At 59.9% G+C, this 24,266-nt stretch overlaps 3 protein-coding genes across 3 annotated transcripts; 2 read left to right on the top strand and 1 right to left on the bottom strand.

Moving 5' to 3' along the window:
- Positions 1–391: 391 nt before the first annotated feature.
- On the bottom strand, positions 392–5,654 carry LOC136787071 (vitamin K epoxide reductase complex subunit 1-like protein 1). Its single transcript, XM_066984199.1, has 3 exons — positions 5,467–5,654; positions 3,178–3,287; positions 392–667 (listed from the first exon to the last, which is right to left on the bottom strand). The coding sequence occupies exons 1-3, from the start codon at positions 5,613–5,615 to the stop codon at positions 435–437; spliced, it is 492 nt and encodes a 163-aa protein (XP_066840300.1). The 5' UTR covers positions 5,616–5,654; the 3' UTR covers positions 392–434.
- On the top strand, positions 455–23,406 carry LOC125181464 (serine protease 53-like). The gene is given in 13 exon segments (XM_066984174.1): positions 455–593; positions 6,779–6,959; positions 7,527–7,565; positions 8,076–8,244; positions 9,456–9,733; positions 11,821–11,987; positions 15,068–15,241; positions 15,243–15,285; positions 17,280–17,433; positions 18,715–18,947; positions 20,827–20,960; positions 22,969–22,984; positions 22,987–23,406. Coding segments are annotated over 12 exon segments (1,761 nt in total). The 5' UTR covers positions 455–593; positions 6,779–6,877; the 3' UTR covers positions 23,259–23,406.
- Positions 23,285–24,207, top strand: LOC136787110 (myosin light chain kinase, smooth muscle-like). Its single transcript, XM_066984240.1, has 2 exons — positions 23,285–23,293; positions 23,386–24,207. The coding sequence occupies exons 1-2, from the start codon at positions 23,285–23,287 to the stop codon at positions 24,205–24,207; spliced, it is 831 nt and encodes a 276-aa protein (XP_066840341.1).
- Positions 24,208–24,266: the final 59 nt, after the last annotated feature.

The following is a 24,266-nucleotide window of genomic DNA, read 5'->3' as shown; positions in this document are numbered from 1 at the left end:
ATGGGGGGGTTGGGGACAAATTGGGGAGGTCGGGGACAAAATGGGGGGTGGGGACAAAATAGGGCAGGTTGGGGACAAAATGGGGGGTGGGGACAAAATGGGGGGGTCGGGGACGAAACGGGGGGGTCGGGGACGAAACGGGGGGTCGGGGACAAAATGGGGGGGTTGGGGACAAATTGGGGGGTCAGGGACGAAACGGGGGGTCGGGGACAAAATGGGGGGGTTGGGGACAAAATGGGGGGTTGGGGACAAAATGGGGGGGTTGGGGACAAAATGGGGGGGTCGGGGACAAATTGGGGGGTCGGGGGACAAAATGGGGGGTCGGGGACACCGGGAGGGGGGTCGGGGACAAGGGGGTCCCCGCGCGACACAAGACACCCACACGCCGTCGTCCCCCTGTCAGCAGCCCCCGTCATGTTGCCGCCGGGGCCGCCTCAGTCGCGTTTGGGCGCCGCGTCGCGACCGTGGCGGGGTCGCCGCCGCCGCCGCCGCCAGCGGCGCCAGTTGAGGAAGAGGAGCAGCGCGTTGAGGACGTAGGTGGCCAGGCAGACGAGGCACAGGTCGCGGAGGCCGAAGGCCAGCACGGCCGCCAGGTACAACGAGGTGGCCACCGAGGCCGCCGAGGTGGCTAGCAGGGTGGCCGAGGCCGCCGTGCCCGGCACCGCGCCTGGAAGGGGGGGGGAATATGGTGGTGAGGGAGGGTGTATAGGGGAGGGGGGAGCTATAGGGGATTGGGGGGAGCTATAGAGGATTGGGGGGAGCTATAGGGGAAGGGGGAGCTATAGGGGATTGGGGGGAGCTATAGGGGATTGGGGGGAGCTATAGGGGAAGGGGGAGCTATAGGGGATTGGGGGGAGCTATAGGGGAAGGGCGACTTAATATAGGGGAAGGGGGAGGTATAGGGGAAGGGGGACTTAATATAGGGGATTGGGGGGGTTGCTATAGGGGAAGGGGGGAGCTATAGGGGAAGGGGGACTTAATAGAGAGGAAAGGGGAGCTATAGGGGATTTGGGGGAGCTATAGGGGAAGGGGGACTTAATATAGGGGAAGGGGGAGCTACAGGGGAAGGGGGACTTAATATAGGGGAAATACAGGGGAAGGGGGAGCTATAGGGGATTGGGGGGAGCTATAGGGGAAGGGGGAGCTATAGGGGATTGGGGGGAGCTATAGGGGATTGGGGGAGCTATAGGGGAAGGGGGACTTAATATAGGGGAAGGGGGACTTAATAGAGAGGAAAGGGGAGCTATAGGGGATTTGGGTGGAGCTATAGGGGAAGGGGGACTTAATATAGGGGAAGGGGGACTTAATATAGGGGAAATATAGGGGAAGGGGGAGCTATAGGGGATTGGGGGGAGCTATAGGGGATTGGGGGGCAGCTATAGGGGATTGCGGGGGAGCTATAGGGGAAGGGGGGAGCTATAGGGGAAGGGGGACTTAATAGAGAGGAAAGGGGAGCTATAGGGGATTTGGGGGGAGCTATAGGGGAAGGGGGACTTAATATAGGGGAAGGGGGACTTAATATAGGGGAAATATAGGGGAAGGGGGAGCTATAGGGGATTGGGGGGGAGCTATAGGGGAAGGGGGAGCTATAGGGGATTGGGGGGAGCTATAGGGGAAGGGGGACTTAATATAGGGGAAGGGGGACTTAATAGAGAGGAAAGGGGAGCTATAGGGGATTTGGGTGGAGCTATAGGGGAAGGGGGACTTAATACAGGGGAAGGGGGAGCTATAGGGGATTGGGGTGGAGCTATAGGGGAAGGGGGACTTAATATAGGGGAAGGGGGAGCTATAGGGGAAGGGGGACTTAATATAGGGGATTGGGGGGTTGCTATAGGGTAAGGGGGACTTACTATAGGGGAAGGGGGAGCTATAGGGGATTGGGGGACTTAATATAGGGGAAGGGGGAGCTATAGGGGATTGGGGAGGTTGCTATAGGGGAAGGGGGACAATACAGGGGAAGGGGGAGCTATAGGGTATTGGGGGGAGCTATAGGGGAAGGGGGACTTAATATAGGGGAAGGGGGACTTAATATACGGGATTGGGAGGGGAGCTATAGGGGATTGGGGGACTTAATATAGGGGAAGGGGGAGCTATAGGGGGACTGGGAGGGTTGCTATAGGGGAAGGTGGAGCTATAGGGGATTGTGGAGGGGAGCTATAGGGTTTTGGGGGGGAGCTATAGGGGATGGGGGGGAGCTATAGGGGATTGGGGGACTTAATATAGGGAAGGGGGAACTATAGGGGAAGGGGGGACTTAATATAGGGGAAGGGGGAGCTATAGGGGATTGGGGAGGAGCTATAGGGGAAGGGGGACTTAATATAGGGGATTGGGGGGGTTGCTATAGGGAAGGGGAACTTAATATAGGGGGAACGGGGAGGAGCTATAGGGGAAGGGGGACTTAATATAGGGGAAGGGGGAGCTGTAGGGGATTGGGGGGGGAGCTATAGGGGATTGGGGGTTAGAGCTATAGGGGAAGGGGGACTTAATATAGGGGAAGGGGGAGCTATAGGGTATTGGGGGGCAGCTATAGGGAAGGGGGACTTAATATAGGGGAAGGGACGGAGCTATAGGGGAGGGGCACATATAAGGGAGGGGGGACAGACCTATAGGGGATTTGGGGGGAGGGGGATCTATAGGGGATTGGGGGGGGAGGACCTATAGGGGACTGGGGGAGGGGAAACACACCTATAGGGGATTGGGGGGGGGGATTTTGGGGGGGTCTATAGGGGATTGGGGGGGGTCTATAGGGGATTTGGGGGATCTATAGGGGATTGGGGGAAGGGGAACACACCTATAGGGGATGGCAGGCGGGGACACCTATAGGGAATGGTGGGATGGACATATAAGGAAGGGGATGGACCTATAGAGGGGAGGGGGGACAGACCTATAGGGGAGGGGGGACAGACCTATAGAGGGGAGGGGGGACAGACCTATAGAGGGAGGGGGGGACAGACCTATAGAGGGGAGGGGGACTGACCTATAGAGGGGGAGAGGGGACATAAAGGGGAGGAGGGATGGACCTACATAGGGGACAGACCTATATGGGGGGGGGGGCTATACAGGAAGGGACGGACTTATATAGGGGAGGGGGCCCTATAGGGGGGGAGGGGGCCCTATAGGGGGGGAGGGGGCCCTATAGGGGGGGAGGGGGGCCCTATAGGGGGGGCCCCAGCGTACCCAGCAGCCCCTGCAGCAGGTAGAAGAGCAGCCCGACGGCGCTGTTGGGGACGTTGGCCGCGCTGTCCCGGCCCAGCAGCCCCTCCACCAGCCCCAGCCCGCGGCCCCACCTGCCGGGGGGGGCGGGGTCACCGTTAGCCACGCCCCCAACAAGCCCCGCCCCCAACAAGCCCCGCCCCCAACAAGCCACCTCCCAACGCCCCTCCCACCGCCCCCCCAAGCCCCGCCCCCGCCACGTGGCGCTGTTTACCCGCGCCTCCCCCCCCCCCCCCCCCCCCAACGCAACTTCCGGTGCAGAGCAGCTTGCGGGGGGAGGAGGGAGGGGGGGGGGCGTTGAGCAACGGGTGCAAAGCAAACGACCTTCGGCCCCGGGGGCAGCGCAAAGCCCCCGCGTGCAAAGCCCCGGGGCAAAGCAACACCCCCCCCCCCCCGTGCAATGCAAACCCTGCTGCGTTGCAACACCCCCCCCCCCCCCGTGCAATGCAAACCCCCGTGCATGCAAACCCTGCTGTGTTGCAACCCAGCTCCCCCCGTGCAATGAACCCCTTGGAGCAATGCAACCCCCCGTGCATGCAAACCCCCGTGCATGCAACCCCTGCTGCAATGCAACCCAACTCCCCCCGTGCAATGCAACCCGTGGTGCAATGCAACCCCCCGTGCATGCAACCCCCCGTGCATGCAAACCCTGCTGCGTTGCAACCCCAACCCCCCCGTGCAATGAACCCCTTGGAGCAATGCAACCCCCCGTACATGCAAACCCCCATGCATGCAACCCCTGCTGCAATGCAACCCAACTCCCCCCGTGCAATGCAGCCCCTGTTGCAATGCAACCCCCCGTGCATGCAACCCCCCATGCATGCAAACCCCTGTGCAATGCAACCCGATTCCCCCCGTGCAATGCAACCCCTGTTGCAATGCAACCCCCCATGCATGCAAACCCCCGTGCATGCAACCCCTGCTGCATTGCAACCCACCTCCCCCCGTGCAATGCAGCCCCTGTTGCAATGCAGCCCCCCGTGCATGCAAACCCTGCTGCATTGCAACCCAACTCCCCCCGTGCAATGCAGCCCGTGTTGCGATGCAACCCCCGTGCGTGCAAACCCCTGTGCAATGCAGCCCAACTCCCCCTGTGCAATGCAACCCCCTGTTGCAATGCAACCCTCCATGCATGCAAACCCTGCTGCATTGCAACCCAACTCCCCCAGTGCATGCAACTCCTGTTGCAATGCAAAGCCCTGGTGCAATGCAACCCCCCGTGCATGCAAACCCCTGTGCGATGCAACCCAACTCCCCCCGTGCAATGCAGCCTGTGGTGCAATGCAACCCCCGTGCGTGCAAACCCCTGCTGCGTTGCAACCCGATTCCCCTGTGCAATGCAACCCCTGTTGCAATGCAACCCCCGTGCATGCAAACCCTGCTGCGTTGCAACCCAACTCCCCCCGTGCAATGCAACCCCTGTTGCAATGCAACCCCCCGTGCATGCAAACCCCTGCTGCGTTGCAACCCGATTCCCCTGTGCAATGCAACCCCCTGTGCATGCAACCCCCGTGCATGCAAACCCTGCTGCAATGCAACCCAACTCCCCCGTGCAATGCAGCCCCTGTTGCAATGCAACCCCCCGTGCATGCAAACCCCTGCTGCATTGCAACCCCAACTCCCCCCGTGCAATGCAACCCCTGTTGCAATGCAAACTCCTGTGCATGCAAGCCCTGCTGCAATGCAACCCTGCAACCCCTGTTGCAATGCAACCCCCCGTGCATGCAACCCCCCATGCATGCAAACCCTGCTGCATTGCAACCCAACTCCCCCAGTGCATGCAACTCCTGTTGCAATGCAAAGCCCTGGTGCAATGCAACCCAGAGTGCAATGCAAACCCTCGTGCAATGCAACCCCCCGTGCATGCAACCCCCCTGGTGCAAGTTACCCAAATTGCCCTGTGCACGCAAACCCCGATGCAATGCAACCCCTGGTGCAAAGCAACCCCCCCACCCCCCCCCACCCCCCCCCGTGCAATGCAACCCCCCAGCGCAATGCAACCCAACTCCCCTGGTGCAACGCAACCCCCCGTGCAAGTAACCCCCCCTCCCCCCCCCACCCCGTGCACTGCAACCCAAGTTTCCCATTGCAATGCAACCCCCCCCCGTGCAATGCAACCCCCCGTGCAACGCACCCCCATTGCAACCCCACCCCGCTGCAAATCCCCCCCCACCCCAAACTCCCCCCCCCGGTGCAATGCAACACCCCGGCCCCCCCCCCTCTTACCCCCCCTGCCCCCCCCTCCCGGTGCACCTGGAGGCGAACACGCGCGTGCACGACACGGCGGGGCCCAGGTCGCACGCGGCCCGGTACGTGGGGTCCCGCGCGTGGGCGCGCTCCACGTGCAGGGCGTACAGGGACAGGGCCAAGCCCGCCGCGCACAGCACCGCGCGCGCCGCCATCGTGCGCGCGCCCCCCCCCTCCCCGCCGGAAACGGCCGCGGGGGATGCTGGGAGATGTAGTCCTTCCCCCCCTCCCCGTAGAGGATGGGGTGGGGGGGGAGCTGGTGTATGCAAATTGGGGTGTGCATATTAATGAGGTTGTAAATGGGGGGGTGGGGGGCGGCACCCCGATACCTGGGTCCATTTTTGGGGGGGGTTTAAGGGGGGGCACCCCACTAATTGGGTCCCATTTTGGGGGGCACCCCAATACCTGGGTCCATTTTTGGGGGGTTTTAAGGGGGGGAACCCCAATATCTGGGTCCCATTTTGGGGGGTTTTAAGGGGGGGAATCCCAATATCTGGGTCCCATTTTGGGGGGTTTAAGGGGGGGCACCCCAATATCTGGGTCCCATTTTGGGGGGTTTTAAGGGGGGCACCCCAATACCTGGGTCCCATTTTGGGGGGCACCCCTATACCTGAGTCCATTTTGGGAGGGGGGCACCCCAATATCTGGGTCCATTTTTGGGGGGTTTTAAGGGGGGGAACCCCAATACCTGGGTCCCATTTTGGGGGGTTTAAGGGGGGGCACCCCACTAATTGGATCCCATTTTGGGGGGCACCCCTATACCTGAGTCCATTTTGGGGGGGGGGGTTAAGGGGGGCACCCCAATATCTGGGTCCATTTTTGGGGGGTTTTAAGGGGGGGCACCCCAATACCTGGGTCCATTTTTGGGGGGTTTTAAGGGGGGGCACCCCAATACCTGGGTCCACTTTTTGGGGGGGCTTAGGGGGGGCACCCCACTAATTGGGTCCCTTGAAAGGGGACATCTGGGTCCCCCTTTGGGGGGAAACCCCAAAACCCGGGCCCCCTTTTTGGGGGGTTCAGGGGGGGCACCCCAATACCTGAGTCCCTTTTGGGGGGGGGCACACCCCAACCCCTTTACCCCTTGAAAAGGGCACATCTGGGTCCCCTTTTTTCGGGGGGGGGGACACCCCAAAACCCGTCTCCCCTTTTTTTGGGGGGGAAGGGACACCGGACAACCACTCCCCTCCCACGCCGGGCGTGTCAAAGTGTTGGGGGGGGTGAGTAATGCCCCCCCCGGGCACCCCAACACACACTCACCCCCCCTCTTTTCCTTCCCTTCCCCCCCCCTCCCCCCTTTTTCCCCTTCCTCCACCGGCAGGCGTTAAAACCGGATCCGTGCCCAGGACGCGGACAGACGGCCACGGCCACGGGGACAGACGGCCACGGCGGCACGCGGGTCACCCCCGGGGGGGCCGCCATGCCTCGACACGCCTCGACACGCTTCAACACGCCTCAACACGCCGCCACCCTCCTCCTCCTCCTCCTCCTGCTGCTAGCGCGTGAGTGATGTTGGTGGGGGGGGGGGGGATGCAGGTGTCCCCAAAATTTGGGGTGGACACGACAAGGGGGTCGCACGAGGGGGGGAACCCCGATACGTGAGGGTCACCCCAATAGGATGCCTGTTCCCATCGAGGACCCCGGGTCCAAAAGTTCCAAAACGGGGGCCCAAAGGGACAAAAGGGGACCCAAAGGGACAAAAGGGGACCCGAAAGGACAAAAGGGGACCCGAAAGGACGAAAGGGACCCTAAAATGTCCCCAGGGGGATGGACACGGAGCGTCGGGGCCACCCGGACGGCCCGCCCGACCGGTCCTACGGGAAGCGAGGACGTCTCAACCCCAAAAATGAGCCCCGGCGCCCGGGGTGGGGCAGGGTGGGGCTGGCTGGGGGGGCACCCGCACGCTTGGGTCCCCCAGGGGCGGTTTGGGGGGGGGTCCTGCTTGGGTTCCCCCCCCAGGTCCTCATCCCTATTTCCCCTCTTCTCCCCCAATTTCCCCCCTTTTTCCCCTATTTCCCCCCTTTTTCCCCTATTCCCCCCCCATTTCCCCTATTCCCCCCCCCCCCCAGCAGATGAAATTTTGGCTGCAGCGGCTCCCTCCGCAGCAGGTAAGCCGCATGCAAATGAGCTCTTGCATATTCATGAGGACCCTGCCCTTTCCCATTGGCCGCTCCCCTTTCCCTGCCCTCCCCCACCTGGAAGAGGGACCCTATTTTTTTTTGGGGGGGGGGGGGACACGACACGACCTGGGTGCGGGGCTCCCTCTGTCACCCACGGGACCCGGCCGCCATCCTTGAAAGGGGGGGGGGGGGGGCACCCAAATATCCCGGTGCCATTTTTGGGGGGTGGGGGAGCACCCAAGGGTGCCATCCTTGCACGAGGGGGGGGCGGAATTAAGCATCCGGGCACCCCGAGCACCCAACCCCACGGTGCTGGTGCAACTTTTCCTGGCCCGGTGTCGCAACAACCCCCCCGGGGACGACGAAATCGGGGTTGGGGGGTGGGTGACGCAACGCCGGGCGGGTGTCCCCCCTTTTTTTTGGGGGGGGGAAGGGTGGGGGGGAGGAGAAGGGGGACGCAGGCACCCCGACGCCCGGGCTGACGGGTGCTGGGCGCAGAGCTCGAGTGCGGGCAGCAGCGGGAGCTGGGCCGCGTGGTTGGGGGCACGGCCGCCCGGCCCGGCGAGTGGCCCTGGCAGGTGAGCCTCCAGCTGCGGGGGCAGCATTTCTGCGGGGGCACCCTCATCACCCCCCAGTGGGTGCTCTCGGCCGCCCACTGCTTCCAGGGGTGAGTCCCGGGGAGATGCCGGGGGCGGGGGGGGGGGTTGGGGGGTGGGAGGCAGGGTGGGGGGGTGGTGACCCCCGGGGGAGGGTGAGTTGGGCCACCCAGAACCCCGTTGGGCTATCCAGAACCCCGTTAGGCCACCTAGATCCCCATTGGGCCCCCTCAGAACCCCATTGGGCTATCCAGAACCCCGTTAGGCCACCTAGACTCTCATTGGGCCACTCAGAACGCCCACTGGACCACCCGGAACCCCGTTGGGCCACCCAGACCCCCCATTAGGCAACCCAGACCTGCCATTGGGCCACCCAGAACCCTATTAGGTCACTTAGAACCCCATTAGGCCACCCAGAACCCCATTGGGACCCCCGAAACCCCGTTGGGCCATCCAGAACCCCATTGGGCCACCCAGACCTCCCATTGGGCCACCCAGAACCCTATTAGGTCATCTAGAACCCCATTGGGCCACCCAGACTCCCTATTGGGCCATCCAGAACCCCATTAGGTCACTTAGAACCCCATTAGGTCACCCAGAACCCCATTAGGCTATCCAGAACCCCGTTGGGCCATCCTAGATCCTCATTGGGCCCCCCAGAACCCCACTGGGCCCCCCAGACCCCCATTAGACCACCTAGAACCCCATTAGGGCCCCAGAAACCCTCATTGGGCCATCCAGAACCACACTAGGCCACTCAGAACCCCAGTAGGCCACCCAGAACCCCATTGGGCCACCTAGATCCTCATAGGGGCACCCAGAACCTGGTTGGGACACCTAGAACCTGAGTTGGGGCACCCACGACTCATTGGGACACCCAGATCCTCTTGGCAGGGGGCACCTAGAACCCCCTTGGGTCACCTAGAACCTGGGTTGGGGCTCCTAGAACCCGGGTTGGGTCACCGAGAACCCGTCTGAGGGCCCTCGACCCATGTCAGGCCACCCACGACCCATAGGGACACTCAGATCCTCTTGGGGGGGGGGGGGCACAGAACCTAGGACCTAGAACCTGGTTGGGACACGTAGAACCTGGGGGGATACACGACCCATAGACACCCAGATCCTCTTGGGGGGGGCACCTAGAACCCCCTTGTACAACCCCCCTGGGGCACCTAGAACCTGGGTTGGGTCACCTTGAACCCGGATTGGGTCACCTAGAACCCGAGTTGGGTCACCTAGACGCCGTCGGCACACCCCCCTGCCCCCCCTCCCCCCCCCCCAGGCCCAACGGGAGCCGCGCGGAACCCGGGGCCTGGACGGCGGTGGTGGGCCGGCTCCGGCTTCACGAGCCCGGCGGCCAGGAGCGGCCGGTGGCCGAGGTGGTGGTCCACGAGGACTACCGGCAGGTGGAAGGGGGCCACGACCTGGCGCTGGCCCGCCTGGAGACCCCAGTGGCCCTGGGCCCCCGCGTGGGCACCATCTGCTTGCCGCAACCCCGCTACCCCTTCGCCTTCGGCACGCCGTGCTGGCTCACCGGCTGGGGCAACGTGGCCGAGAACGGTGAGCCGGGGGCCACCAGGGGGCTACCAGGAGGCCGCCGGGGGCCACCGGGGTGGGGGGGGGGGGGAGGGGGTGGAGCTCGTTTGGGGGGGGGGGGGGGGCGCTCCACAGGCAGTTCCTCAGCATGTGGGTGCTTGTGGTGGTGGGTGTCTGTGGGGGGGTCCTGATTGTTGGGTTCGTGATCGATTGGGGTCTCCAGCAGGGGGTTCCTGATCGGGGTTCCTGATCGTTGGGGTGTCCATGGGGGGGGGGGGTTCCTGATCATTGGGGTGTCAACCAGGGGGTTCCTGATCTTTGGGGTCTCCGTGGGGGGTTTCCTGATTGGGGTTCCTGATCGTTGGGGTGTCCACCAGGGGGTTCCTGATCGTTGGGGTCTCCGTGGGGGGTTCCTAATTGGGGTTCCTGATCTTTGGGGTGTCCACCAGGGGGTTCCTGATCGTTGGGGTCTCCGTGGGGGGGATTCCTGATCGGGGTTCCTGATCTTTGGGGTGTCCACGGGGGGTTCCCGATCATCTGGGAGCTACGGGTGATGGCAGCTCGTGGTGGTGGATCCCCGTGATGGAGGAGCTCCATGATGGAAGATCTCCGTGGTAGAGGTTCTCCATGATGGAGGATCTCCATGGTGGTTGATCCCCATGATGGACGATCTCCATGGTAGAGGTTCTCCATGGTAGAGGTTCTCCATGATGGAAGATCCCCATGGTGGTTGATCCCCATGATGGACGATCTCCATGGTGGACAGTCTCCATGGTGGTTGATCCCCATGATGGACGAACCCCACGGTGGTGGATCTCCATGATGGAAGATCTCCATGGTGGACGATCTCCATGGTGGACAGTCTCCGTGATGGACAATCTCCATGATGGACGATCTCCATGATGGAAGATCCCCATGATGGACGATCCCCATGGTGGTGGATCCCCATGGTGGATGATCTCCACTGTAGAGGTTCTCCACAATGGAAGATCTCCATGATGGTTGATCCCCGTGATGGACGATCCCCATGATGGTGGATCCCCATGATGGACGATCTCCATGATGGAAGATCCCCATGATGGACGATCCCCATGGTGGTGGATCCCCATGGTGGTGGATCCCCATGATGGACGATGTCCATGATGGACAATCTCCATGGTAGAGGATCTCCATGGTGGTTGATCCCTATGATGGACGAACCCCACGGTGGTGGATCTCCATGATGGAAGATCTCCATGGTGGACGATCTCCATGGTGGACAGTCTCCATGATGGTTGATCCCCATGATGGACTATCTCCATGATGGCTCTCATGATGGACGATCTCCATGGTGGTTGATCTCCATGATGGACGATCTCCATGATGGACGATCCCACGGTAGATGTCCACAATGGAAGACCTCCATGATGGTTGATCCCCATGATGGACGATCTCTATGTTAGAGGTTCTCCATGTTAGAGTTTCTCCATGATGGAGGATCTCCATGGTGGTGGATCTCCATGATGGACGATCCCCATGTTGGTGGATCCCCATGATGGACGAACCCCATGGTGGTGGATCCCCATGATGGACGATCTCCATGATGGAAGATCCCCATGATGGACGATCCCCATGGTGGTGGATCCCCATGGTGGTGGATCCCCATGATGGACGATCTCCACGGTAGAGGTTCTCCACAATGGAAGACCTCCATGGTGGTGGATCCCCATGATGGACGATCTCCATGGTAGATGTTCTCCATGGTAGAGGTTCTCCATGACGGAAGATCTCCGTGGTGGTTGATCCCCATGATGGATGATCTCCATGGTAGAGGATCTCCATGATGGACGATCTCCATGGTGGACGATCTCCATGGTGGACGATCCCCATGGTGGTGGATCCCTGTGGTGGTGGATCCCCGTGGTGGTGGATCCCCACGACGGACGATCTCCACGGCAGAGGTTCTCCGCAACGGAAAACCGCTGCGCCGCTTCCTCCCCGCGGTGACATCCCCCCCCCCCACGGCGACGTCCCCGCCACGCCGCCCCTCCCCCCCACACCCCTCCCCCCCACCCCCTGGAGACCCCCCCCGCCCCCCCCCACACCCCAACCCCCCTCCCTTTGTCCCGCAGTGTCCCTGCCGGCGGGGGCCCCCCTGCAGAAGGTCTCCTTGGACCTCCTGAGCGCCCCCACCTGCAACTGCCTCTACTCCAACCTGCGGCGCCGCGACCTGGCCCGCCCGGCGCGGCCCGGCATGGTGTGCGCCGGCAGCAAGGAGGGCGGCCGCGGGGCCTGCCAGGTGCCGGGGGTGGGGGGGGGGACACGGGGGGGACGTCGGGGACATCGGGGTGGCGGGGGCGGTGGGGATGTCAGGGGCGTTGGGGACACCGAGGGTGTTGGGGACGTTTGGGGACATTGGGGACATCGGGGGCGTTGTGGGTGTTGGGGGCATCGAGGGTGTTGGGGACGTTTGGGGACGTTTGGGGACATTGGGGACATCGGGGGCGTTGGGAGCACTGGGGACACCGAGGGTGTTGGGGACGTTTGGGGACATTGGGGACATCGGGGACATCGGGGGCGTTGGGGACACCGAGGGTGTTGGGGACGTTTGGGGACATTGGGGACATTGGGGGCGTTGTGGGTGTTGGGGGCATCGAGGGTGTTGGGGACATTTGGGGACATTTGGGGACGTTTGGGGACATCGGGGGGCGTTGGGGGCGTTGGGGACATCGAGGGTGTTGGGGACGTTTGGTGACGTTTGGGGACATCGGGGACATCGGGGATGTGGGGGTGTTGGGGACGTTGGGGACATTGGGGACATTTGGGGACATTGGGGTGTTGGGGACATTGGGGACATTGGGGACATTTGGGGGGTGTTGCGGACATTGGGGACATTGGGGTGTTGGGGACATTGGGGTCGTTGGGGACATCGGGGTCTTGGGGACGTCGGGGTGGTGGGGACATTTGGGGGGGACATTGGGGGCGTTGGGGACGTTGGGGGTGGGGGGGACATCGGGGACATTTGGGGTCTTGGGGACATCGGGTGTGTTGGGGACACTGGGGTGAGGAGAATAGGGTCAGGCCCAGGGATCTATAGGGTCCCCACAACCAACCTATAGGGTCTCCCCCCCCCCCCCATTAGCAGATTGGGAGGTCTATAGGGTTCCTACAAGCTCTCTATAGGGTCTCCTGCCCCATAGTTAGATCGGGGGGGTCTATAGGGTCCTCACAACCAACCTATAGGGTCTCCCCCCCCCATAGACAGATCAGGGGGGGTCTATAGGGTCCCTACAATCAACCTATAGGGTGTCCCCCCCCCCGACAGATTGAGGAGGGTTTTAGGGTCCCCACAACCAACCTATAGGGTCTGCCTCCCCCCAGTCATATCAGGGGGGTCTATAGGGTCCCCATAACCAACCTATAGGGTCTCCCCCCCCCATTAGCAGCTTAGGGGTTCTATAGGGTCCCCACAACCAACCTATAGGGTCTGCCCCCCCATTAGCAGACTGGGAGGTCTATAGGATTCCTACAAGCTCTCTATAGGGTCTTCTGCCCCATAGTCATATAGGGGGGGTCTATAGGGTCCCTATAGGGATCTCCCCCCCCCAGACAAATTCAGGAGGGTTTTAGGGACCCCACGACCAACCTATAGGGTCTGCCCCCCCCCCCCAGTTGTATCAGGGGGGCCTATAGGGTCCCCACAACCAACCTATAGGGTCTCGCCCCCTATAGACAGATCTGGGGGGGGGGGGGGTCTATAGGGTCCCCACAACCAACCTATAGGGTCTCCAGCCCCCTGAAAAATTCAGGAGGGTTTTAGGGTCCCCACGACCAACCTATAGGGTCTGCCCCCCCCATAGTCATATCAGGGGGGCCTATAGGGTCTCCACAACCAACCTATAGGGTCTCCTGCCCCATACTCAGATTGGGGGGATCTATAGGGTCCCTATAGGGATCTCCCCCCCCCCCCCGACAAATTCAGGAGGGTTTTAGGGTCCCCATAACCTATCTATAGGGTCTGTCCACCCGTAGTCATATGGGGGGGGTCTATAGGGTCCCGACAACCAACCTATAGGGTCTCGCCCCCTATAGACAGATCTGGGGGGGGGGGTCTATAGGGTCCCCACAACCAACCTATAGGGTCTCCAGCCCCCCGAAAAATTCAGGAGGGTTTTAGGGACCCCACAACCAACCTATAGGGTCTGCCCCCCCCATAGTCATATCAGGGGGGTCTATAGGGTCCCCACAAACAACCTATAGGGTCTCCTGCCCCATAGTCAGATCGGGGGGGTCTATAGGGTCCCTATAGGGATCTCCCCCCCCCCAGACAAATTCAGGAGGGTTTTAGGGTCCCCACGACCAACCTATAGGGTCTGCCCCCCCCATAGTCATATCGGGGGGGTCTATAGGGTCCCGACAACCAACCTATAGGGTCTCCTGCCCCATAGTCAGATCGGGGGGGTCTATAGGGTCCCTATAGGGATCTCCCCCCCCCCAGACAAATTCAGGAGGGTTTTAGGGTCCCCACGACCAACCTATAGGGTCTGCCCCCCCCATAGTCATATCGGGGGGGTCTATAGGGTCCCGACAACCAACCTATAGGGTCTCCTGCCCCATAGTCAGATCGGGGGATCTATGGGGTCCCTATAGGGATCTCCCCCCCAGGCAAATTCAGGAGGGTTTTAGGGTCCCCACGACCAACCTATAGGGTCTGCCCCCCCCCAGTCGTATCAGGGGGGCCTATAGGGTCCCCACAACCAACCTATAGGGTCTCGCCCCCTATAGACAGATCTGGGGGGGGGTCTATAGGGTCCCCACAACCAATCTATAGGGTCTGCCCCCCCATAGTCATATTGGGGGGGTTTTAGGGTCCCCACAACCAACCTATAGGGTCTCCAGCCCCCCGAAAAAATCAGGAGGGTTTTAGGGACCCCACAACCAACCTATAGGGTCTGCCCCCCCCATAGTCATATCAGGGGGGTCTATAGGATCCCCACAACCAACCTATAGGGTCTCCTGCCCCATAGTCAGATCGGGGGATCTATGGGGTCCCTATAGGGATCCCCCAGGCAAATTCAGGAGGGTTTTAGGGACCCCACAACCAACCTATAGGGTCTTGCCCCCTATAGACAGATCTGGGGGGGGGTCTATAGGGTCCCCCCAACCAACCTATAGGGTCTCCCCCCCCATTAGCAGCTTAGGGGTTCTATAGGGTCCCCACAACCAATCTATAGGGTCTGCCCCCCCATAGTCATATTGGGGGGGTTTTAGGGTCCCCACAACCAACCTATAGGGTCTCGCCCCCTATAGACAGATCTGGGGGGGGGGTCTATAGGGTCCCCCCAACCAACCTATAGGGTCTCTCCCCCCCCCCCCCAGGCGGACTCGGGGGGCCCCCTGGCCTGCTTTTCGGGGGGCCGCTGGGTGCAGGCGGGGGTGCTGAGCTTCGCCGTGGGCTGCGCCCGCCCCAACGGGCCGGTGCTGGCCACGGGGCTCGCGGCCCACGCCGGGTGGCTCCGGAACCACGTCCCCCCCGCCGCCTTCCCCCCGCCACCCCCGCCGCCCCCCCCCCGGCCTGGAGGACGGCAAGTGCCTGGGTGAGTTGGGTTTGGGGGGGGCGGGGGGTATTGGGGTCGGGGGTGGGGGGGACCCCCAAAAGGGTTTGGGGGGTGGGGAGGGGGGAAATCCTATTAGGAAGGGAAACGGGGGCGGGTTTTTTTGGGGGGGGTACCTAAATCCTATTTAAAATCCTATAAAAAAATCCTATAAAAAATCCTGTAAAAAAATCGTATAAAAAAATCCTATAAATCCTATGAAAAAATCCTATGAAAAAATCCTATAAATCCTATGAAAAAATCCTATAAATCCTATGAAAAAATCCTATAAAAATCCTATAAATCCTATAAAAAATCCTATAAAAAATCCTATAAATCCTATAAAAATCCTATAAATCCTATGAAAAAATCCTACAAATCCTTTAAAAAATCCTATAAATTGTATAAAAAATCCTATAAATCCTATGAAAAAATCCTATAAAAAAATCCTATAAATCCTATAAAAATCCTATAAATCCTATGAAAAAATCCTATGAAAAAATCCTATAAATCCTATAAAAATCCTATAAATCCTATGAAAAAATCCTACAAATCCTTTAAAAAATCCTATAAATCCTATAAAAAATCCTATAAATCCTGTGAAAAAATCCTATGAAAAAATCCTATAAATCCTATAAAAAAATCCTATAAATCCCATGAAAAAATCCTATAAATCCTATAAAAAATCCTATAAATCCTATGAAAAAATCCTATAAAAAATCCTATAAATCCTATAAAAATCCTGTAAATCCTATAAAAAATCCTATAAATCCTAGAAGAAAATCCTATAAATCCTATAAAAAAATCCTATAAATCCCTTTGGACCCCAATAATGGGGTGGGGGGACCCTAAATCCCATTGATCCCCCCCCTTAGGATCCCTATAATGGGGTGGGGGCACCCCAAACCCTATTAAAACCCCACGGGGGACCCCAAAACCCCACTGATCCCCCCGGGTTTGGCCCCCAACAATAGGGTGGGGGCACCCCAAACCCTATTAAAACCCCATGGGGAACCCCAAAACCCCCTTAATCCCCCCCCTTTGGCCCCCAATAATAGGGTGAGGGCACCCCAAACCCTATTAAAACCCCACGGGGACCCCCAAACCCCATCGAGACCCCACGGGGAACCCCAAAACCCTATAAACCCCCCATTCGAACCCAATAAATGGGTTGGGGAACCCTAAACCCCCTTAATCCCCCCCCCTTTTGGCCCCCAATAATAGGGTGAGGGAACCCCAAACCCTATTAAAACCCCATGGGGAACCTTAAACCCCATTGAGAGCTCATGGAGACCCCAATAATGGGGTAGGGGACCCCAAACCCTATTAAAACCCCATGGGGACCCCAAAACCCCCTTGATTCCCCCTTTGGACCCCAATAATGGGGTGGGGGGACCCTAAATCCCATTGATTCCCCCCCCCTTAGGATCCCTATAATGGGGTGGGGGAACCCCAAACCCTATTAAAACCCCACGGGGACCCCCAAACCCCATTGAGACCCCACGGGGACCCCAAAACCCTATAAACCCCCCGTTTGACCCCAATAAATGGGTTGGGGAACCCTAAACCCCCTTAATCCCCCCCCTTTTGGGCCCCCAATAATAGGGTGAGGGCACCCCAAACCCTATTAAAACCCCATGGGGACCCCAAAACCCCATTGATTCCCCCTTTGGACCCCAATAATGGGGTGGGGGCACCCCAAACCCTATTAAAACCCAACGGGGACCCCCAAACCCCACTGAGACCCCACGGGGAACCCCAAAACCCTATAAACCCCCCATTCGACCCCAATAAATGCGTTGGGGAACCCAAAACCCCCTTAATCCCCCCCCTTTTGGCCCCCAATAATAGGGTGGGGGCACCCCAAACCCTATTAAAACCCCACGGGGACCCCAAAACCCCACTGATTCCCCCTTTGGACCCCAATAATGGGGTGGGGGGACCCCGTTATCCGACCCCGCTCCCGCCCCTAATCCTTTTTCCCCCCGACCCTACAGGTTGCGGGATGCAGGGGGGCCCCCCCCTGGCGCCCCCCCCGAGCGGGGCGGGGTGGCCCTGGTTCGTCAGCCTGGCTTTCGGGGGGCTGCACCGCTGCGGGGGGGCCCTGGTGGCCGAGAGCTGGGTGCTGACGGCCGCCCGCTGCTTTATAGGGTGAGTGCCGCGGGGGTCCCGACCCCAAAACCCCTTCGAGACCCCCTGAAAACCCCAAAATCCTGTAGAAAACCTATGAAAACCCCCAAATCCCATAGAAAACCTATGAAAACCCCAAAACCCCATAGCAACCCTATGAAAACCCTAAAACGCAATAGAGAACCTATGGAGACCCCAAAACCCCATAGAGACCCTATGGAGACCCCATAGAGACCCTACGGAGACCCCAAAACCCTATTGAGGCCCTATAGAGACCCCAAAACCCCATTTAGACCCTATGGAGAACCCAAAACCCCACAGAGACCCTATGGAGACCCCAAAACCCCATAGAGACCCTATGGAGACCCCAAAACCCCATACAGACCCTGTGGAGACCCCATTGAGATCCTATGAAAACCCCAAAACCCCATAGAGAACTTACAGAAACCCCATTGAGGCCCTATAGAGACCCCAAAACCCCATTGAGAACCCATGGAAACCCCCAAACCCCATAGAAACCCTATGGAAAGCCCCAAACCCCATACAGACCCTATGCAGACCCCAAAACCCCATAGAGACCCTATGGAGACCCCATAGAGACCCTATGAAAACCCCAAAACCCCATAGAAACCCTATGGAAACCCCAAAACCCCATAGAGAACCTACGGAAACCCCCTTGAGGCCCTATAGAGACCCCAAAACCCCATTGAGAACCCATGGAAACCCCCAAACCCCATAGAGACCCTATGGAGACCCCATAGAGACCCTATGAAAACCCCAAAACGCTACTGAGGCCCTATAGAGACCCCAAAACCCCATAAAGAACCTACGGAAACCCCCAAATCCCATTGAGACCCTATAGAGATCCCATTGAGGCCCAAGGTTTTTAGGGTCCCCCCCTCCCTTTTAGGCTCCCCCCCTCCCTTTTAGGGTCCCCCCCTCCCTTTTAGGGTCCCCCCCTCCCTTTTAGGGCCCCCTATACCCTTTCAGGATCCCGCCCTCCCTTTTAGGGTCCCCCCCTCCCTTTTAGGGTCCCCCCCTCCCTTTTAGGGCCCCCTATCCCTTTTTAGCCCCCCCCCCTCCCTTTTAGGGCCCCCTATCCCCTTTTAGGGCCGCCCCCCCGCCCCCCTGACCCTATATCCCCCCCTCCCTTTTAGGGCCCCCTATCCCCTTTTAGGCTCCCCCCCTCCCTTTTAGGGTCTCCCCCTCCCTTTTAGGGTCTCTCCCCTCCCTTTTAGGGCCCCCTATCCCCTTTTAGGGCCGCCCCCCGCCCCCCTGACCCTATATCCCCCCCCATTCCAGGCGCCAGGCAGCCGAGGCCTGGCAGGCGACGGTTGCGGGGTCGGAGGCGCGGGCGGGCGCCCGCCTGACCCTACACGGGGCCTACGTGGGGCCGGGCCGGGGCCGGGACCTGGCCCTATTACGGCTCGAGCGGGGTCTGGTATTGGGGCCGGCGCTGCGCCCCCTCTGCCTGCCCTATAGGAACCACCGGAGACCCCCCGGAACCCGCTGCTGGGCCCTGCTCGGCCCTAAAAGTGAGTGTCCCCCCCTACGGGGTCCCCAACGGGGTCCCCAATGGCCCCGATCCCGATGACCCCGATGATCCCGATCCCGGTGACCCCAATGATCCCAATCCCAATGACCCCGATGATCCCATTCCCGACGACCCCAATGATCCCGATCCCAATGACCCCAATAGTCCCAATCCCAATGACCCCAATGATCCCGTTCCCGGTGACCCCAATGATCCCGATCCCAATGACCCCAATGGCCCCGATCCCAATGACCCCAATGGCCCCGTTCCCAATGACCCCAATGATCCCAATCCTGGTGTCCCCAATGGCCCCGATCCCGATGACCCCAATAGTCCCGATCCCGATGACCCCGATGATCCCGTTCCCAGTGACCCCGATGATCCCGATCCCAGTGACCCCAATGGCCCCGATCCCGGCAACCCCAATGATCCCGATCCCGGTGACCCCAATGATCCCGATCCCGATGACCCCAATGGCCCCGATCCCAGTGACCCCAATGGCCCCGATCCCGGTGACCCCAATGATCCCGATCCCGGTGACCCCAATGGCCCCGTTCCCGGTGACCCCAATGATCCCGATCCCGGTGACCCCAATGGCCCCGTTCCCAGTGACCCCAATGGCCCCGACCCCAATGACCCCGATGATCCCGATCCCAATGACCCCAATGGTCCCGATCCCAATGACCCCAATGATCCCAATCCCAGTGACCCCAATGGCCCCGATCCCAATGACCCCAATGATCCCATTCCTGGTGACCCCAATGATCCCGATCCCGGTGACCCCAATGGCCCCGTTCCCAATGACCCCAATGATCCCATTCCCGGTGACCCCAATGATCCCAATGCCAGTGACCCCAATGGCCCCAATCCCGGTGACCCCAATAGTCCCGATCCCGATGACCCCAATGATCCCGATCCCGATGACTCCGTTCCCAGTGACCCCAATGGCCCCGATCCTGGTAACCCCGATGGCCCCAATCCCGGTGACCCCAATGATCCCCAAATGTCCCCCAACATCCCCAACACCCCCGGTGTCCCCAAATGTCCCCGATGTCCCCAAATGTCCCCAACCCCCCCATGTCCCCAAATGTCCCCAATGTCCCCAATGTCCCCAATGTCCCCAAATGTCCCAAATGTCCCCAAATGTTCCCGATGTCCCGAAATGTCCCCAATGTCCCCAATGTCCCCAATGTCCCCAACACCCCAAATGTCCCCAAATTTTCCCAATGTCCCCAAATGTCCCCAATGTCCCCAAGGTCCCCAATGCCCCCGATGTCCCCAAATGTCCCGGATGTCCCCGATGTCCCCAATGTCCCCAACGCCCCTGATGACCCCAATGCCCCCGACGTCCCCAAATGTCCCCAATGTCCCCAATGCCCCCGATGTCCCCAAATGTCCCCGATGTCCCTGACGCCCCCAATGTCCCCAAATGTCCCCAAATGTCCCCCAATGCCCCCAATGTCCCTGATGGCCCCAATGCCCCCAACGCCCCCGATGTCCCCAACGTCCCCGATGTCCCCAAATGCCCCCAATGTCCCCGATGTCCCCAATGCCCCCAATGCCCCCAATGCCCCCGATGTCCCCAAATGTCCCCAATGTCCCCAAATATCCCCAACGCCTCCAATGTCCCCAATTCCTCCCATGTCCCCAAATGTCCCCAACACCCCCGATGTCCCCAACGCCCCCGATGTCCCCAAATGTCCCCCAATGCCCCCAATGTCCCTGATGTCCCCAATGTCCCCAACGCCCACGATGTCCCCAATGCCCCCAATGTCCCCGATGTCCCCAATATCCCCGATGTCCCCAAATGTCCCCAAAGCCCCCAACGCCCCCAACGCCCCCGATGTCCCCAACGCCCCCGATGTCCCCGATGTCCCCAGGCCCGGCCGTCCCCGAGGAGCTGGGCAGCGTGGAGGTGACGCCGCTCGAGTCCCCCGCGCCCCGTGGGGACGTTGGGGACACCGTGGAGGACACCTTCGGCGTCACCATCCCCAACGGCACCAGCGCCTGCCAGGTGAGGGCCCTTTCGGGGTCCCTTTTGGGGTTTTGGGGGTCCCGGGGGCCTTTTGGGGTCCCTTTTGGGGTCTTTTGGGGGTCCCGGGGGGGTTTTGGGGTCCCTCCGTCCCTTTTGGGGTCCCTCCGTCCCTTTTGGGGTCCCCGTGTCCCTCCCAGTGTCCCCTCCTGAGGTCCCTTTTGGGGTCTTTTGGGGTCCCTCTGTCCCTTTTGGGGTCCCTTTTGGGGTCCCTTTTGGGGTCCCCGTGTCCCTCCTGGGGTCCCTTTTGGGGTCTTTTGGGGGTCCCGGGGGCCTTTTGGGGTCCCCATGTCCCTTTTGGGGTCCCCGTGTCCCTCCCAATGTCCCCCCTGGGGTCCCCACATCCCCTCCTGAGGTCCCTTTTGGGGTCTTTTGGGGGTCCCGGGGGCCTTTTGGGGTCCCTCTGTCCCTTTTGGGGTCCCTTTTGGGGTCCCCGTGTCCCTCCTGGGGTCCCCTTTGGGGTCTTTTGGGGGTCCCTGGGGGCTTTTGGGGTCACTTTTGGGGTCCCTAGATCCCATTTTGGGGGGGGTTTGGGGACTTTTGGGTCACTATTGGGGCTTTTGGGGTCCCTTTTGGGGTCCCTAGGTCCCATTTTGGGGGGGATTTGGGTGCTTTTGGGTCACTAATGGGGCTTTTGGGTCACTGCTGAGGCTTTTGGGGTCATTTTGGGGGTTCCTAGTTCCTATTTTGTGGGATTTTGGGCCTTTTGGCTCATCACTGGGGCTTTGGGGTCACTTTTGGGGTCGCTTTTGGGGTTCTTAGATCACATTTTTTGGGATTTCGGGATTTTTGGCTCATCGCTGCCTCTTTTGGGGTTGCTTTTGGGGCTTTTGGGGTCACTTTTGGGATTTCTAGGTCCCATTTTATGGGATTTTGGCCCTTTTGGCTCATTGCTGCCTCTTTTGGGGTCACTTTTGGGGCTTTTGGGATTCCTAGCTCCCATTTTATGGGATTTTGGCCCTTTTGGCTCATCGCTGCCTCTTTTGGGGTCGCTTTTGGGGTCGCTTTTGGGATTCCTAGTTCTCATTTTATGGGATTTTGGGCCTTTTGGTTCATTGTTAGGGCTTTGGGGGTCACTTTTGGGGCTTTTGGGATTCCTAGGTCTCATTTTATGGGATTTTGGCCCTTTTGGCTCATCGCCACCTCTTTTGGGGTCGCTTTTGGGGTAGCTTTTGGGATTCCTAGTTCTCATTTTATGGGATTTTGGGCCTTTTGGTTCATTGGTAGTGCTTTTGGGGTCACTTTTGGGGCTTTTGGGATTCCTAGCTCCCATTTTATGGGATTTTGGCCCTTTCGACTCATCGCTGCCTCTTTTGGGGTCGCTTTTGGGGTCACTTTTGGGATTCCTAGTTCCCATTTTATGGGATTTTGGGACTTTTGGCTTATCACTGGGGCTTTTGGGGTCGCTTTTGGGGCTTTTGGGATTCCTAGGTCCCATTTTATGGGATTTTGGCCCTTTTGGCTCATCACTGCCTCTTTTGGGGTCGTTTTTGGGGTCACTTTTGGGATTCCTAGTTCTCATTTTATGGGATTTTGGGCCTTTTGGCTTATCACTGGGGCTTTGGGGGTCACTTTTGGGGCTTTTGGGATTCCTAGGTCCCATTTTATGGGATTTTGGCCCTTTCGACTCATCGCTGCCTCTTTTGGGGTCGCTTTTGGGATTCCCAGTTCTCATTTTATGGGATTTTGGGACTTTTGGTTCATTGTTAGTGCTTTGGGGGTCACTTTTGGGGCTTTTGGGATTCCTAGGTCTCATTTTATGGGATTTTGGCCCTTTTGGCTCATCGCCACCTCTTTTGGGGTCGCTTTTGGGGTCGCTTTTGGGATTCCTAGTTCTCATTTTATGGGATTTTGGGACTTCTGGTTCATTGGTAGTGCTTTTGGGGTCACTTTTGGGGCTTTTGAGATTCCTAGGTCCCATTTTATGGGATTTTGGCCCTTTCGACTCATCGCTGCCTCTTTTGGGGTCGCTTTTGGGGTTTCCCTACAGCCGGACCCGGGCTCCCCGCTGGCCTGCGAGGAACGGGGGATCTGGTTCCTGGCTGGGACGGCCACCGGGGGGGGTTGCGCCGAGGGGGGCCCCCCCCTTTTCACCGCCGCCCACCTCTACGAGCGCTGGATCGCCGGCATCACCCGCGAGGCCTACTTCGCCGAGACGCCCCCCGACCCCAAAGAGGCCGAGGAACCCGACGACCCCAGCTTTTGGGGGACACCGCAGCCCCCGGAGGACCCCAATGTTCGAGGCTCCCCCAAACCTGTGGAGGACCTCAACCCTACTGAAAACCCCAAACCTTCTGAAGACCCCAATGTTCGGGGTTCCCCCAAACCCGTGGAGGACCCCAAACCTTCTGAAAACCCCAAACCTTCTGAAGACCCCAACGTTCGAGGCTCCCCCAAACCCGTGGAGGACCTCAACCCTACTGAAAACCCCAAACCTCCTGAAGACCTCAACCCTACTGAAGACCCCAATATTCGAGGCTCCCCCAAACCCGTTGAGGACCCCAATGTTCGAGGCTCCCCCAAACCCGTTGAGGACCCCAATGTTCGAGGCTCCCCCAAACCCGTGGAGGACCTCAACCCTACTGAAGACCCCAATGTTCGGGGTTCCCCCAAACCCGTAGAAGACCTCAACCCTACTGAAGACCCCAATGTTCGGGGTTCCCCCAAACCCGTAGAAGACCTCAACCCTACTGAAGACCCCAATGTTCGGGGTTCCCCCAAACCCGTGGAGAACCCCAAACCTTCTGAAGACCCCAATGTTCGGGGTTCCCCCAAACCCAGAGAAGACCTCAACCCTACTGAAGACCCCAATAATCGAGGCTCCCCGAAACCCGTGGAGGACCTCAACCCTACTGAAGACCCCAATAATGGAGGCTCCCCGAAACCCGTGGAGGACCTCAACCCTACTGAAGACCCCAATGTTCGGGGTTCCCCCAAACCCGTGGAGAACCTCAACCCTACTGAAGACCCCAATAATCGAGGCTCCCCCAAACCCGTGGAGGACCCCAAACCTTCGCAAGACCCCAAACCCTCGGAGGACTCAGGTGACCAGGAGCCCCCCGAGCCCCCCAACGCCACGGGGCCGCCCCTGCAGGACCCCACTGCGGGGGGGGTCCCCGCTTTTTGGGATCGCCCCGAGCCCCTGGAGGAACCCGGGGACCCCGATACCTGGCAGCACCCCCAGACCCCTCAGGACCCCGATACCTGGGAAGGTTCCGGCGACGCCTGAACCCCCCTTTTTTTGGGGGGGGGGTGAGGCTGGGGGGGGGGAGGACGGAGCAATAAAGT

This window comes from Anser cygnoides, chromosome 28 (assembly GCF_040182565.1).
Source record: "Anser cygnoides isolate HZ-2024a breed goose chromosome 28, Taihu_goose_T2T_genome, whole genome shotgun sequence".
Lineage (NCBI taxonomy): Eukaryota > Metazoa > Chordata > Aves > Anseriformes > Anatidae > Anser > Anser cygnoides.
Note: the sequence above shows the minus strand (reverse complement) of the source record. Positions and strands in the feature narration are given on the sequence as shown.